The sequence below is a fragment of the Papaver somniferum genome, chromosome 9, assembly GCF_003573695.1.
Source record: "Papaver somniferum cultivar HN1 chromosome 9, ASM357369v1, whole genome shotgun sequence".
In the NCBI taxonomy this organism is placed as follows: Eukaryota; Viridiplantae; Streptophyta; class Magnoliopsida; order Ranunculales; family Papaveraceae; genus Papaver; species Papaver somniferum.
In genome coordinates this window covers 61,507,940-61,524,804 of record NC_039366.1, presented here as the reverse complement: position 1 = coordinate 61,524,804, position 16,865 = coordinate 61,507,940, and the positions used below count along the sequence as shown (strand labels likewise).

Sequence of the window (16,865 nt, the reverse complement as noted above, 5' to 3'; positions counted from 1 at the left end):
ACTAAAATGAAATTCAAATTACAATGAAATGAAATGAAAGCTGGATTCATATATTCAAATGGCAATTTATTTAGGAACCAATATTCATTTTACAATTCATACAGGTTCAAATTGCAAAATTTCCATGAAATGAAACCTGCACTTAGCATCAAAATCAGAAAAACTTAATAAAAAAAATCCTGAATTTGCACCAATACAAGTCAGCTGATAGGTTCACATGTTTCTTAAAGACAATTTCTAAAGACAAGTGCAAGTCCGAATACCCTAGTTTACAATGAGCTGCTGAACCGCCTCACAAATATCAGAGAGATGTGTTTGTTCCTTTGTTGCGAACCCATCTTTGTCAAGTATAATACATCCCTGAGCACGACACATGATTTCAACAAGACTTATCTTTAATATTGGAGAGGAAACTAATCACAATGGTGAACTGAGACAGAGTTAACATAAGCACAAAATTGAGATGTTAAGGAAATAGTATTACCTCCCTGCTTGTCCCGAAGGTTCAGGAGGTAATACTATTTCCTGCCATCAGCTACTGCCATCAGCTACAAGACCTTTGAACCTAATTGTCATCAGCTACAAGACCTTTGAACCTAATTGTAAAAGATATGAGTACCAGTTGTGTGTCTCAAGCAAACCAAACCCACCAAAATTAAAATTAAGATAAAAGGAAAGAAACATCCCATGAAAAACTAATAATTATATGATCATATCTGCCTAAAACAGAAAGATATGAGTAAAAACGACCACTCATTAACTTAAGATCACCCCTCTTCTCCCATATGAAGTAACAAACAGATACTGCAGTAAGAAAGTCTAAAAGTTATTTTCTATTTGGATAGAAATGTCCTTAACGGTACAAATCTTCTCCTTTCCCATGACAATATAACCGACAACACAAGGTCTTTTCCCTCTGCCTTATATATACAAAGCTGAAGGGGGGACTTGAGGAATCTCACTAAGGATCTCATCGTCATTTATTTCAGGTTGTCCTACGGTGGATCTTTCCCATTTGCCGCTGATGTCTAAGGTTTACATTTTTCAGAGAGACACATTATATAGGAGGGAAATCAATCTGAGGTCAGTCTCTTTGTCCCAATTACGAAGTAGTTAGGCTATAAGCCAGTTGAGACATAACAAGTAGATATTCTTCAGTTTAAATATCATACCTCAATCTTAATCCTTATTCCTCATCATCCAATCCATGGACGTGTAACGACAGCTTGGTGCCTCCTCAGCTACGGTGTACCTGTCAAAGCTTAGAAGTTAGCTGATGCAAGAATTTGAGTATTGCGCGACACTGAAACAATATTATCTGAAGGTCGTTCGAATATGTTTGAATCTAATAATTTTACTACAGCGAAGACTATCTATATTCTGTATGTAACCTATTTGAAGATTGTATCTCTCACTATATTGGATATTAAACCAACTTCAGAAGGAAGGGGTTAACTTTCTAATAAGTGAAAGGAAGGGGTTTGTCATTCCAATGGTAATATGCCAGAAGAAAAATTATGGCAATCATCATTATAAACCATAAGCCTTGAAGTACAAAAACCAGAATCATCAATCCTGTTGAACACACACAAGTCTGATTAGTACGTAAGCAAATAAGCAAATATTAGATAAATAAATAAAACGAATAACTCTCACGCCGATTGCTACAGCCTGCAAGCTGCCACAAGATATCATATTTGATCCAACAATATATCCATCAGTTCATATAATCTTCAATGAGGTGATCACCTAGTTTGATATCCTAGATGAACCAGAATAAAAGAAAAAGCATACCCTCAAGTGTCGTGTCTTCTTAAACTTTGGTCACCCTAACACTGGAGTCCATGGATGCAGAGACCAGCAATCTGCAGTTAGATGACAAATGCTTCATGTTCAACACTACTTGACTAGCTTAAAATCAGCTAGAAGGATATAATAAGGCCAAGTGCTGCGCAACATTGTTTCTGAGAAAAAATTTAAAATTACAACCACTGGTAATTTGAAGCAAGGATGCTGACCTAGAATCTTCAGATAATTTCAATGCAGTAACTAGACCAAGGCTCGATTTCTTAATTATTGATGTCACTCGTGTATTGATGGATTTGTATAGCCATACACCTCCTTGGATTGTTCCGCTGCATGTTTACCAATTTGAAAAGGAAAAAGGCCAATCAGATTCCTGATTAGATTAAATGTCAAGTGATAAAGTAGAATTATATCTTTATAACATAAATAAATGAACTCAATCCCTGAAGTGAGCTCCAGTTGACCATATGTTGTAGAGCCATCAGGGGTAATAAGATATATACGCAAAACATAAAAATGCAACACTTTCATGTAAGTTTCTTTCGGTTTTCTGATAGAAGAGAAGACACTTTAATCCTAGTTTGCAAAAGATACGACATGGGTTTAATAAGACAAATATTTCATTGAAGCATTATTAGAAGAAATACCAGATACCTAAGGACAGGAAACTAGGGTAACTGAATGAACTATCAGAAGTAGAGTTTCTCTGAGTAAAGGCAATACAGTCGGCACCTATCAGTTCTCGCACACAGGCACAGGACACAAAGCTATAAACAAGATCCTTGTGTTAAAAGGAACAAATAATATTTTCATCCAACAATTCTATCTGGGGTCGAAAAAGAGGGTTATGAGACTAAAGACACCTTAGGATAAAGACAACCAGTAAAAAAAGGAAACTTTTACATAGCAAGGAGTTCTCCGTCAGGTGATACACTGAACGCAGAAATAGGGTCGGGCACTACGTGCTTCGATGACACTCTCGTCCATGAGGATGTGTCAAAGGACACGATACTGCCTCCACGATCTACACCAACAATATAAAAAATAATCAGCCAAGTAAATCAGAGTGAAGATAAAAAAACAACTTTTGGATCCGGTGACATTTTACCTCTCATTGTTGTAACGTGAAGAATCTGGCTGCCATTACCATTCAAGGATCTCTGTAGGAGGTGAATGACAAATATATAAAGTGAAACTCAAGTTTCATGAGAAGAAAACAAAATCAACTGAAGGGAAGCAGGCATTTTTGGTCTCCAAACCTTCTCACATTTTCCCTCAGTATAGAAGCTACAATTGTTGTTGTTTCTACATCCCAAATCAGACATGGACCACCTCCCAAGGAGACAAGGAACCTCCCATCAAGACTGTATGACAAGAAAATAAATATCGGAATTTTCTACATGCAATAAAGCATAGTTTAATGCCGTACAATCTTATAAAAGAAAAATAGTTAACCTGAAATCCAGATCCTTCAGAGTTGGGTGAGCATCAGCTTTATCAATAATAAGTGCCATGCTAGGCCACTTGAAGACTCTCAAGTAGCCATCCTGCACAATTTTTTTAAGGGATTGTATAAAATATAAACTGGATCGTAAGACCCCTGTTTAATATTACCAAACTTTACATTTATTAAAAATCCGTATGCCATATGGGGAATGACTAATGAGAGAGCATGAAGAAAAGAAAGAAAATAATTGTTTAGTGAGATTTATATTACCTCACTCCCAACAGCAAGAACCAATTAACATTGATTCTGGCTATCCAAAGAATAAGCAAAACAAAATTAAGTTAGAGAGTCATTAAGTTGGCTATAGTTTGCATGATAAATTAGATGTTGAAACTTAAAATCATAAAAATGAGAGAAAGAAGATCTTACCTCTTGTTGGTGATGTTGATTATCCAGGACCACTGTTACCTTGGTAAGAACACGTGTTAGGATCTTGAGCATCTGAAACATATCCATAGGCTTCATAAGCTCCATTGTATCTGTACATATTGCAGCATGCCACTGGTTTGGATCTGAACCATACACCGGATGAATCCTAAATTTAGGAAGATTAGTTTTTTACCATGCGTGTAACACTTAAATAGAGCAATATTTAAGAAAAAGGGACATAAATCATCTTTCAGTATCATCCCTAAGCAACCAAGGCTTAACACAATCAATTACAACTCAATTTGAGCATCAACCCCAGAATTTGACTACGTACTACAACTCCATTTGAGCAACAATCCCAGAGTTTAAGTACGAAAATCACATGCACAGGTCATTCTTGAGTATCAAAACCCATTATCTAAGGCTAACACAACATACAATCACTCATTTTGGAACCCCAAACTAAAATCCTCTTCAAAAACTTATAATTCTTAATCAAAATCGAATCAACTCCTCTAATTTGTCCAAATCAGTACATCAAAATATCAAGAAAACAAAAACCCGAACCAGAAAAACCCCTCAAATCAACCCTGATTTACTAGTCATACCAACATTGATGAAAAACCGAAAAAACATGAAAAATAACCCAAAATAACAAAAATGGTTTAAATAGAGATATAGATAAAAGGAGAAGAAATATCCTCACCAGGATTGTACTGCGTGAAAAATTCTTCCACATCTACAACACACAAAACACAAACAGAAACGAATTAGAAACAAAACTCAAAAACCCTAAAATAAAAAAAAAAATCAAAATTAAATTTTTTTTTTGAAGAGAAACTGAATACTAACCAGAAGTAAGAGATTTAATCTTTAATCTTTAATCAGGGGATTCAAAGTCATCAACCTCCATAATCTCATCATCTGCAGCATTAACTATTCTTCAATCTCCATTTCTGAAAATCGACAAAGACCCTTTCGAATCTAATTTAGCAAGAGCAAAGTATTTCAAATCAAGAACAAATAACATAAAACATTCTAACTCATCCAAACAATCGAGCCCTAAAAATTATAAAATCAAAACCATAATCCCCAAATTAAATTACAAGAGAAAACCAAAATAAAAAAGTTACCCTGTATCATATTTCTTCAAACAAGATATTGCGAATCTCTAGTCAACAAAACAATACTGTGAGATTCACTAGTCTAAGATTGTTCAGATTCAACCCCATGTCTTCTCCTACTTCCTGATTAACCACCTTCACTTCTATTTCTAGTAGCACAGAAAATTAAATTCTGGTATTTTATTAGACATGATTATCAAACCCTAAGAGAAATGAGTTGGAGAAGGATTTGAGGTGCAGCTGTGAGAGGATGAAAGAGAACTGAGTTTCTTTCTTTTTTGATAGGGAAGAGATAAGAAATGGAAAGAGATACGCACGAGGTGGTGAAAATAATAAATAGGGTTAGCTTAATCCAGCCGTTCACTTCAATTCGGTTAATCGTAACCATCAAAAGGGTGGGGCCCAGGAAATCCTAACTGTGGTAAAAACTAAGGTCATCGGTCACAGTGTGGGTCAAAGCACGAGAAGTAAAATAATAATAAATAATCTTATACAATGCCTTTTTTGACACACTGAGATGTGGCCCGCATTTTTATTAAATGTAGGACCGTTTTGACCGGTCCACGGTCCATTGACTGCCGCTGAGAGTCGCGGATGTGGGTTGAGAATACCACATTTCCCACTAGTGTTAGTTCACCATGTATTTCTCAAAATTCATGAATAATATAGAAGAAGTCAAGTAAATCAAACCCTAGAAATCGTGACGGTCAATCGCAATTCCAAGCCATAACTCACCTTCTTGTGTCATGTCTCTATAAATTTCTCAAAGTGTTTAGAAATCTTCTTATATAGTTCTCATGGAATTAGATCGGTAGAATCCTTACGGACCCTCAAAACAGAGCCAAAACATGTCAAATTTTCCCAGGTGATGTCAGGTTCGGCTCAACCGTGCATGGACCTTTCCAGCCGAACTGGACAAGTTATTTTTGCTCCATATGAGGTGTCAGGTTCAGCTCATATGAGATGGGAAGTTGTGAGCCGAACTTCCTCCTGTACAATTTGTATTTTTTGTCGAAAAATGAATTTTTTAGGCTCCAGGATCGGCTGACTCGAGGTGATGATTTATCAACCGAACATCTCTCTGTAAACTCAAATCTTCCAACCTTGTTTTGCCCATAAATATTTCGTCCGAACTCGGAATGACCTCATTCTTTCTGCGTTGTCTTCGTATTTCAGTTCTCTATAATATGGTAAGAAAAAAATCATGCATCTTAATGAGTAATCATGCATCTTAATGAGTTCACTTGGTCCTTGCTCTGTATGCACTTGTAATGCTCTACTTCCTTGTTCAATTTATGTTGTAACGAGCTCCAAAACACCTAAAAAACTCAAAAACAAACAAAATCAAAGCTAACAAGAAAGTAATATACTTCAATATCAAACTAGTGCATATAAATCACCTATCAAGGCTGGCTGAGTATTTCAGAAAAAAATAAAATGGATGTAATTTACATGTTTTTTAATGTTTTGGGGGTTTTCTATGATTTCTAAGCAATATGGTGTTCTTGTGAGACCTAACTTATCGTCGGTGTTTTTATATAAGAACTACGGTTACCTTGGTGTTTTACACCATTTTATCAACATCAAATTTCTTATTTCAAAAATTGGAGAAAACTAGTAATCCCATTAATTTAATTCTGACTTTTCGGAATAACAACTAATCCCGTAGGATTTCCTATTAGACTATCAATATGAATCTCAAAATCCTTTAGTTATAGATTATGAGTTTGAATGTACGGCTCTCTTTCACTCTGTATACAAGAACGTTTTGCTTTTTCTTTCGATCTTCTACGCGGAAGCTGATCGAAAAATCAATAAATCCCTTGTAGAAGCCTGGGTTCTCAATTATACGCTCCGTAGTGTGAGCCAACCAATTTTTTTATCCAACAGAACTTTTGATGTTGCATTTCTTGAATCCGACAATGTTATCTGTGATAATCCAAGAGAACTTCTGATGGTGCATTTCTTGAATCCTGTTAGAATATGGGGATCCATCTCAAAACCAATTGTTATCTGTGATGTGATAATCCAAGAGAACTTTTGATGGTGCATTTCTTGAATCCTGTTAGAATATGGGGATTCAACTCCAAACCAATTGTTATCTGTGAGAACTTTTGATGGTGCATTTCTTGAATCCTATTATCTGTGAGAACTTTTGATGGTCCATTTCTTGAATCCTGTTAGATTATGGGGATTCAACTCAAAACCAATTGTTATCTGTGATAATCCAAGAGAACTTTTGATGGTAGAGATCCAACTCAAAACCAATTGACAATGAGTAGAGAGGCCCTAAGGATTATAAACTGCAGGATCTTAGATAACCCAGATAATGTGAGACTAATAATCTCAACACGCCCCTCACGTGTAGCCTCGTTGGGTCTAACACGTGGACAATAAATCGGGTGATGCGGAGTAAAAGTGCGGTCAAATCTAAAGACTTAAAAGCCTATACAAATAAATCTCCCACGTTGAACGGTGAGGAAACCCTCGCTTTCTATTGGTGGAAATAAGCATTTTTTGAGTTTTGTGAAACAAGTATTCTGGTGAGGACACTTGGCACCGTATGATTGGTTAGAATAAATAGGGAAAAGAAAAAAATAAAGGAACCCGATATCAATTTGGAAATACAAGCCGTGATAACTTGGAATTCGAATTCAAGCGGCGACACTTTGGAATTCAATACGCGACAATTCAAGTCTTGAGAATTTGGAATTAAATATGTAACTATGTTAGGAAACATTGACTATGTTAGGAAAAAAAAAAAGGAAAACCAGAAGAAGAAAAACAAAACTAAAAAAAAACCTAGCTGAAAACGGAAATTTTATAATGTATATAAAGGATGCAATTCTCAATTATAATAAATCCTGAAATTTAAACCCAGAAGAGATAGGGTATTTAGTGAAGCAAAGTTTAATGGAGGTGGAAAAGAAAGGAGATCGAAAGGCAATATATCTACTATGAAAGTTCCCAGCAATGGAAGTATGTGGTTGAACTGGTTTTATACTTAATTGAAAGCAGTACCAATTGATTGTTTGATATGCTTACAAAAATTTTTTTAATTGTTTCATGGCAAAGATTTATCTAAAAAATAGCCACCGTTATTTTTCTCTGTAATCTCATGTGAGGTAAAAGCTGCGAACTTCTGATTGTTTTGTTTCAAAAAAAAATAAACTTCTGATTGTTTGTTACTATGGAAGATTTAGGATGTCTGGAGTTTATCAAAGCATACCGATTTTGGATATTTTAGAGGGCTAAAAATGGAGGTTCATGCAGATATCATGTCCAAAGTTGAATTCTGATTTGTCTACCAGACTTTAACATGTTTGCTCTTTTATCTGTTTCTTTCAGTTTGTCATCTCAAACACAGGAACTGCTGGCGATAGCTTTACCATCACCAAAAGAGAACTGAGAGAAGCGACAGAGTAAGAAGTTGCCTCCAGATAAAAGCTTAAAGGATATTATAGGTGAAACAAAGTTGTAATATGTGTGTGAACACTATGTCTCTAGCTGCTGTACGTGTACCAAACAATCCATGGTAACTGCTGCGCTAGCAATCAATTTAAGTATTGGCGGATATATAGAGCGAGTTTAGTGTTGGTTAGCAGTAGTTTGTGGAGTCGGAACCCTTGGCATAGTCCATTTCAGTACCAATATTCATGGGTCAAGTCTTAAAGAGTAAAATAGAAATGTAGTTACTCTACCCAAATTGATCCATGTGGTGGTGCTACAAATGTTGTATCCTTTGGATATTTGGTGTAGGGATTTTTTTTTTGTGATAAATCTTACCAAGTAAACAGTAAACACATATAGTGGTACGTATCATGACCCGCAAGGTATATATTGTTGAGTGCAATAAATCAAAAACAAGGAAAAATCAAATAAGCAAAAGTTATTGATACTTAGCTCCTTTATAATGGAAGTGATCGATTTGATGAAACGAATGATCTCCCCATATCTCCGCAACAGCAACAAGGCAAAACTTTGGAAAAACAGAGCGAGTCACGTGTTCAACACGTTGCCATTAAGACATTAGCGCCCATCTACACTCAAGAGTGATGCTATAGCCCTCACAGGACGGATATCTCCAGGATAAAACACCCTAATACACCTACTACTAGCATATGTAGTAGATGCTCAACTTGAGCTTGGCAACTCCGAAAAAACCATAAAGGAAAATCTCGAACGCTTGAGAAAACAATATAAAATATTTTTTTCCCTTGGGGGTCCCTCTAAATATAGAGCAACCCCTTTCCCATAGATTTTACAAAAGTAGTGAATTTGTTTATATAATTGACAAATACAACTTAAAGAAAGAAAAACTCCCCGATGTGGGACTAAAAGGTTTATATAGTTTCTTAAAACTACTAAAAATTGGAAACTCCACGATGTGGGACTAAAAAGTTTCATTCACAAAAAAACAATAAATTATAATTTTTATTAAAACTTTAAAAAATTTTTTTTTATTAATCGTTTTCCAACAATCCCCCACATGAATGAAAACTCAATAAAACATGAAAACACAGATAGATCTTGGTAAATCAACATCCCAACCTCACGATCCAAACAGACTGATCGTGCAAGTGTTGAAATCATACTAGTCATTTCTACGTCCTCTCCCTCACACAAAAGTGTGTTGACCCCAGGGTCATACTATGGATTGCATAAATCATAATAGTATTGAGAGCTTTCATCTTTAGTTCTCACATGGTGAGACTATAGGTATCTTTCACCAAAGTGAAAAAGCATGAACTAGTGAACCCTTAGTGACCTTTAGGTCCTAAGTTCCAGTAATACCAAAACCATCAAAACGAAAATCACATAAAAAGCGCAGGAAATACCATTTTAGGCAGAGGTGTCCATGAGGTCTTGAACCTTTGCTTAGTGAGATATTACCGGAATTACTTGCTAGAGACAGTGAACTATGTCTTGAACTGCTAGCATTTGATGTAATTCGATAACAACCACGGGTGATATCTCCAAGATTGCTGCCAAGCTCGTGCCGTTTTGTCCAATTTGGCCCTGGACATATCCTGTTTCTCAGAATGCTCTAGAGAATCAAAGCTCATATTCTCATAGGAAGCGGCCCACTTCCTCATTCAGATAGGTGAGTTTCCATAAAGAGTGTTACTGCTACACCCCACTTCAATCTTAAATTGAAACTATAGAACTTTAAGACTTCTTAAAAGTCATCCTTCACATGCAGTCACACTATCACGTCTACACCATAGGGAAGGGACAAGAATAAAATTCTCTGATAGTGTTTACCTTTACCCACCACAAATTAGTTGTCTCATTCGAAACCTTGATCTTGGGATCTCCAGTCAGCAAGGTTGAGTATCCTTCATGGAAGTTTAATTTATGAGCTTAAGCCCCTTCCCCCTCGATGCATTTCTAAATCTCTTGGGATAAACCTTTCGTCAAAGATTGCGCGATATTCTCCTTGGACTTTATCCAATCAATGGAAATAACGCCGATTGAGATTAGTTATTTTCAGCTTTAGCTATATATCTTGGCTAACACAATGTATAGATATAGCTGGCACAGGCCTATGCCAGAGAGGAATGTCTTCTAAAAACACAGGCAGGCATCGGCCCCCTCTCGTGCTTTATCTAACTCAATACTCTCAGATTCCATAATGAATTGAGCATATATGTTTGTTTGTAAATCTTCCAAAAACAAACCCTGATGCTAGAGTGAAACATATCCACTCGTAGACTTAGACTCCTCTGAGTCAACTATCCAGTTTACATCACAAAGTCCCTCAAGGACAGCAAGATACCTTTGATAAATCAAAAAAGGTAATAGAGTAGTAGGTACCATAATACTCTACTCAGTGCATCTGAATGCTATTGCTCTGGACTAATTATATCTACTTAACTTACTCACAATATAGGCAATGTCTGGACTCTTACAGTTCATTAAATTCATCAGACATCCTATAACTCTTGAGTATTCAAGTTAAGATACTCCATTACCCTTTTTTCTTGAGTCTACAAGAATAATCGTACGGAGTACAAGAAGGCTTACAATCACACTGATTGTATCTCTTAAGCAAAATTCAAAATAATGAGAATGACTAAGACTACATATGTTAGATTATTTTCTAATCCTCATCCCTAAGATTACGTCAAAAGGGCCTAAGTCTTTCAAGTCAACGTTCTCATTCAGCGCATGTTTTTAATGGAATTAATCACATATATTTTTGTATCAAGTATAAGCATATCATCAACATACAAGCATACAATCACACAAGCATCCTTAACAAGTTACTTGTAAATATACTTGTCAGATTCATTAACTTAAATCCACTATACATTATCACATGATCAAATGTTTACGTGCTTATTTTATAAACCATACAAAATTTTGTTCAACTTACAAACTTTGTCATCATAACCTTTCACTACAAAGTCCTCAGGTTGGTCTATGTAAATTTCTTTATCTAATTCACGATTTTAGAAAAGCTGTCTTAACATCCATCTGATGTATCTCTAATTTGTTTATGACAGCAATAACAATTAGCATCTCAACGTAAGTAAATCTCGTCACATGTGAATAAGAATCAAGGAAATATACACCTTCTTTTAGTTTATAGCCTTTAGCTACCAACTTAGCCTAATATTTTTCTACAGTTCCATATACCTAATGTTTGCTCTTAAAGACTCATTTACTTCTCATGGTCTTACTCTCTGGAGGTAAACTATAAACCTCCCAAGTCAGGTTCCGACGGACTGAGTCCATTTCAATAAATGAAGCTTCTTACCAGAATGGGGTTTCAGTAGATATCAAGGCTTCTTTACAAGTCCAGGGATTAGACTACGCTAGGCATGTTATGAAGTCGGCTTCATAAGAAGTCTTAAGTCTAATTGTTTTGCTTCTCTTAGGCTCAACCTTAACTTCATCTTCCTTTAAGATAAGTTCTGACTATTTGAAAATAAATCTAGGGGATCAACAACACATCTCTAATGAGGTACATGTTTAAGAATAAACATGTTCAAAGAACTCAGCATACCTAGATTATGTAATAGTATTCACAACAAAGCCAGAAAAATCACACCAAAGTATGAAAAATCAGAACACACAACCAAAAATCTATATGTAGAAGTATACTCATCATACCTTATATGAAGACACAATCAACATTTTTGGTTTCTATCTAGTTCTTCTAGGAAGAGGAATGACAATCTTAGTCAAACACCCCCACACTTTGACATATTCATAAGAAGGTCATCTACCTTTCCATAAATCATATGGAGTTTCATCTGATCCTTAAGGGTACTACATTCAGGATATACTAGTTAAGAGAACTGCTTCCTCCCACAAGACCGCAGGTAATCCTGAACTAATCAACATGGCAATTATTATTTCCTTAAGGATACAATTAATATGTTCAAGGCTTCTAATTGGTTTTCAACTTCAAGTTTATACATCTTAAGGCTTCTAAGGCATCATCCTTATCCTTAAGCAAGTATACAAGATAGTACCTCGTACAATTATCTACGGAAGTTATAAACCATCTTTTACCATAGTGGTTTTGGGTTGAACTCATGTCAACTAGGCCTAACTGAATTAATTCTAAGGGATTAGAATTACTATGAACATTTGTGCTAAAATATTTTATAGCATATTCATTTCACTGTTGTGTTCAAGATCCAAACTAAATTTGGGTACGAAGCCTATGCTAGGCAGTTTATGCATTGACTTATAATTTTACGGTTCCAAGTCTACCATGCAAAACATTCAAAGACACACAAAAGAAAGCATAAGAATCAACTATGTTCACTTCATCAGATTTTCCTTCAAACTTATATAGACCCTAAGTCCTATAACTGTTGCCTAAAAAATCAATACCCTTAGTTATAACAAGTTTTCCACATTTAATTAAGATCTTCAATCTTTTACCATCTTCAAGAGAACAAGATACAAGATTCTTTCATATGCTTGGAACATGAAAACTTCATTCAGTGTGAGAATATTACAGATATGAGCTTATGCTTGACCTTTCCCTTTTATGCAACCTCTGTCGCAGATGAGTTACTCATATAGAGTTTCTCGACATCCCTTATCCTCTGATAAGAGGTGAACATGTCTCTGTTTCAACAAACATACTTAGTGGCTCCAGAGTCCACCCACCAGTCTCTCACTTTGGTTATTAAAATAACTTCCGACATCATGTCAATGAACTTGTTCTAATTTGTTTCAACTAAATTAGCATTAACTTTCTACTTATTAAGGTTTTATGTTGTCTACACTTTACTGCCGTATGGCCAGGAATTTTACAAACATAACAATCACCCTTAATTAAAGTAATGCTGGATTCAGTTTTACGAAACATACCTTTATTATGAAGACTATGCTTAGAGTTGTGTTTGATGTTCTCGCCTTTGTCAGCTTTGGAAGACTTGTGTTCATCCACATGCGCCTGGTAGCCATGTTCCTTTTCAATTTCATGTCACAAACTTCGTTTATACTCTGACCACGGACACGGTAACTTCCCAATCACCTAATACACCATATCTCACAAACCTTAGTTCATATAAAATATGAGTTTTGAAGATAATATCTAGATTTATAAACTTCGTTTAAACCAGCATATCGAAAAACTCATGGTTACCCCATAAAAACTACTTTAGTTAACAACAAAATTCTGCCCGTCAGAATTTTTCAGGAACGTTTCTCAGTTTTGTAAAATATCAAAAAATACTTTTACAACTCCAAAATTTCTGAAATTTTACGTGGGTAACTATCAGGATGTCTACTACGTCGTGTCAAAAGGGTTCATCGAAATTCCTTCTAGGTTAAGAGATAAACTAGAAACTCTACAGCTGACCAAAAATTCGTTTTTGTTTTTCACTCCACAATTAACATCCATGATTCACAAACCAACCAACCATTTTTTATTATTAGAAATACTAATGTCTTAAGATTGTTGGGTGAAATAATCAAAAACAAGGAAAAATCAAATAAACAAAAGTTATTGATACTTAGCTCCTTTATAATGGAAGTGATCGATTTGATGAAACGAATGAGCTCCCCATATCTCCGCAACAGCAACAAGGCAAAACTTTGGAAAAACAGAGTGAGTCACGTGTTCAACACGTTGCCATTAAGACATTAGCGCCCAGATACACTCAAGAGCGATGCTATAGCCCTCACAGGACGGATATTTCCAGGATAAAACACCCTAATACACCTACTACTAGCATATGTAGTAGATGCTCAACTTGAGCTTGGCAACTCCGAAAAAACCATAAAGGAAAATCTCGAACGCTTGAGAAAACAATATAAAATATTTTTTTCCCTTGGGGGTCCCTCTAAATATAGAGCAACCCCTTTCCCATAGATTTTACAAAAGTAGTGAATTTGTTTATATAATTGACAAATACAACTTAAGAAGAAAACTCCCCGATGTGGGACTAAAAGGTTTATATAGTTTCTTAAAACTACTAAAAATTGGAAACTCCACAATGTGGGACTAAAAAGTTTCATTCACAAAAGAAAACAATAAATTATAATGTTTTATTAAAACTTTAAAAAATTATTTTTTTATTAATCGTTTTCCAACAAATATCACAGTCTAGATAATGCTACACAAACTTGGAAGCTATACCTACTGTAAGTTGGGTCCTTACGGAAGCAATGGTTACATAGAATTATCAAGATTCAGTATTTGTACTACTATTTGTACTACTTTAGATGAAATACTGACTATATGAATATAATATAAATAATAAAGACTTAAAGACCTAGACAAATAAAGTTTCCATGAATGGTAAGAAAATTCTCGCTTTCTATTGGTCGAAGTAGGTCATTTTCGAGTTTTGTAAAACGAGCGTCTTGGTGAGGGCACTTGGAAACGTATGATGGTTTAAAAAGAATAGGAAACCAAATTCCATTTGGAATTCATGACGTGACAATATTTAGGTGGATTCTTGGCAACCTATGATTGGTTTAAAAATTACAAACTTAACAAGAAAACCTAACTTACCGTGTTTGGATTTTATGGAAGTCCGAATTCAATTTGAAAATCGAGTAACTATCGTATTAGGACTCTTTTTTTCCAAATTAATAGATACATAGGGGAAAAAATCCAAATATTTTCTGCAAAAATAAAAGGAAAAAATAAATAAAATTTGCACATATTCTCCACCTTTTTAATGTATTTGCCCCGCCACACCAAATAAAAAATACATTTTCACGGGACGGGGCAAAGTTCCGCGCACACCAAATAAAAAATGCATCGCCACGGGGCGGGGCAAAGTCCCGCGCACACCAAATAAAAAATGCATCGCCACGGGGCGGGGCGAAGCCCTGCGCACACCAAATAAAAAATGTATTGGCACGGGGCGCGGCAAAGCCCCGCGCATACCAAGTTAAAAGGAAAAATAACATATTCTCCACCTATTTAATGTATTTTCCCTGACACACCCCATCAAAAGTACATTGCCACGGGGAGGGGAGAACCCCTGTGCACACCAAATCAAAAATGCATCGCTACGGGGCAGAACGAACCCTCACGCACACCAGATCAAAAATGCATTGCCACGGGGAGTAACGGAGCCCCGCGCATATAACGTCAAAAGAAAAATTATGTCCGGTGCGTAGCACTGGCACAAATCTAGTGACTCTAACACGTGGACATTAAATCGCTGATGCGGAGTAAAGGTGCGATCAAATGACTCGACACAAAAATAGACTGCTCTGATACCATGTTAAAATATGGGCATCCAACTCAAAACCAATTGACGATGAGTGAAGAGGCCCTAAGGATTATAAACTGCAGGATCATAGATAACCGAGACAATGTGGGACTAAAGATGAAGGTTTCTATAACCTAAGACAAGACAAGATAACTCAAAACAAGACGAGAAGAATAATTCAATTGTGTGTTCATTGATAACAATGACTCCTATATAAAGGAGTTAGGGTTACAAAAATATTCTAAAAGATATTCTAAAAGAGGTGAATATATTCTCAAAACAAGTAAATGAATATATACAAATATACAAGAATATACCCAATACCCCCCCTCAAGTTGGAGCATGAAGAGTCGAAATGCCCATCTTGAGAAGAAGATTTTGAAACTGCTGACGACCCCAGGCTTTAGTCAGAATATCAGCTAGTTGAGAGGTAGTATGAATATAAGATGGACGGATAGTACCTCGAAGTATTTCGTCACGCACAAAGTGACAGTCAATCTCGATATGCTTCGTTCGTTCATGAAAGACAGGATTATTAGCAATATGTAACACAACTTGACTATCACAATGAATCGAAACTGGTTTTGTATGTCCTATACCAAAATTCCGTAATAATCCTTTTAACCATATAATTTCACAAGTTGTGGAAGCAAAAGCATGATATTCTGCTTCGGCTGAGGAACGAGAAACTGTGGTCTGTTTCTTCGTTTTCCAAGATATAGGAGAACCCCCGAGAAAGATAAAGTGAGCCGTGAGTGAACGTCGACTAAGTGGACAGCTAGCCCAATCTGCATCACAATCAAGAACTAACTTGGAATCAGCACGAAGTAAAATACCTTGCCCCAGGCTAGATTTCAAATAGCGCACAAATCGAAGTGCAGCATCCCAATGTGATTGAGTTGGATGTTGCAGAAACTGGGAAAGAATATGAACAGAGTAACACAGATCCGGCCGTGTAAGATTGAGATAAATCAGTCTCCCCACCAACCTTATATAACGAGCAGGATCAGGCATAGGTGAGTCTGATACAAGAGCCAGCCGATGATTTTCTTCCATGGGAATATTAGTTGGTTTTGAACCGAGAAGCCTGTTTCTGTCAAGATATCTAGAGCATATTTGCGCTGACAAAGGAAAATTCCTTTGGAACTTCTAGCTACCTCAATGCCAAGAAAATATTTTAATTTCCCCAAATTCTTCATATGAAAACATCTGCCTAGATATTCCTGAAATTCGCAAATAGCAGCTGTGTTGTTACCAGCAATAACAAGATCATCCACATACACAAGAATATACATGATAATATTTCCATGGCGATAAAGAAATAACGAGTGATCAGAAGCACTGGTAGAAAAAACATAT

The 16,865-nt window shown here is 35.9% G+C and overlaps 1 protein-coding gene across 9 annotated transcripts; it reads right to left on the bottom strand.

Moving 5' to 3' along the window:
• Positions 1-30: 30 nt before the first annotated feature.
• LOC113313680 (SEC12-like protein 2) lies at positions 31-5,081 on the bottom strand. 9 transcript variants are annotated; one of them, XR_003341986.1, is made up of 13 exons: positions 4,816-5,081; positions 4,535-4,666; positions 4,389-4,421; positions 3,683-3,848; positions 3,524-3,563; positions 3,262-3,353; positions 3,066-3,170; positions 2,915-2,966; positions 2,019-2,830; positions 1,795-1,865; positions 1,173-1,252; positions 485-596; positions 46-360 (listed from the first exon to the last, which is right to left on the bottom strand). XR_003341986.1 is itself a non-coding variant. In XM_026562475.1 (12 exons), the coding sequence occupies exons 6-11, from the start codon at positions 3,318-3,320 to the stop codon at positions 1,814-1,816; spliced, it is 498 nt and encodes a 165-aa protein (XP_026418260.1). In that variant the 5' UTR covers positions 3,321-3,353; positions 3,524-3,563; positions 3,683-3,848; positions 4,389-4,421; positions 4,535-4,666; positions 4,816-5,081; the 3' UTR covers positions 737-1,252; positions 1,795-1,813. The 9 variants fall into 9 exon arrangements, 2 of the variants coding, with proteins under 2 accessions (XP_026418260.1, XP_026418259.1); XR_003341982.1 differs by lacking the exon at positions 485-596 and having other exon boundaries at positions 31-360; positions 1,173-1,865; positions 2,019-2,135; positions 2,710-2,830; positions 3,074-3,170; XR_003341983.1 differs by lacking the exon at positions 485-596.
• Between the last annotated feature and the right edge of the window lie 11,784 nt (positions 5,082-16,865).

Excerpts from the sequence above, each read along its gene's own strand:
- LOC113313680 (XM_026562474.1), bottom strand. The coding sequence starts at position 3,320 with ATGGCACTTATTATTGATAAAGCTGATGCTCACCCAACTCTGAAGGAT. Across the intron at positions 3,171-3,261 it reads CTGAAGGATCTGGATTTCAG|TCTTGATGGGAGGTTCCTTG; the intron begins GTTAACTATTTT and ends CTTGTCATACAG. Across the intron at positions 2,136-2,709 it reads GACGGAGAACTCCTTGCTAT|CGGAACAATCCAAGGAGGTG; the intron begins GTAAAAGTTTCC and ends GTAAACATGCAG.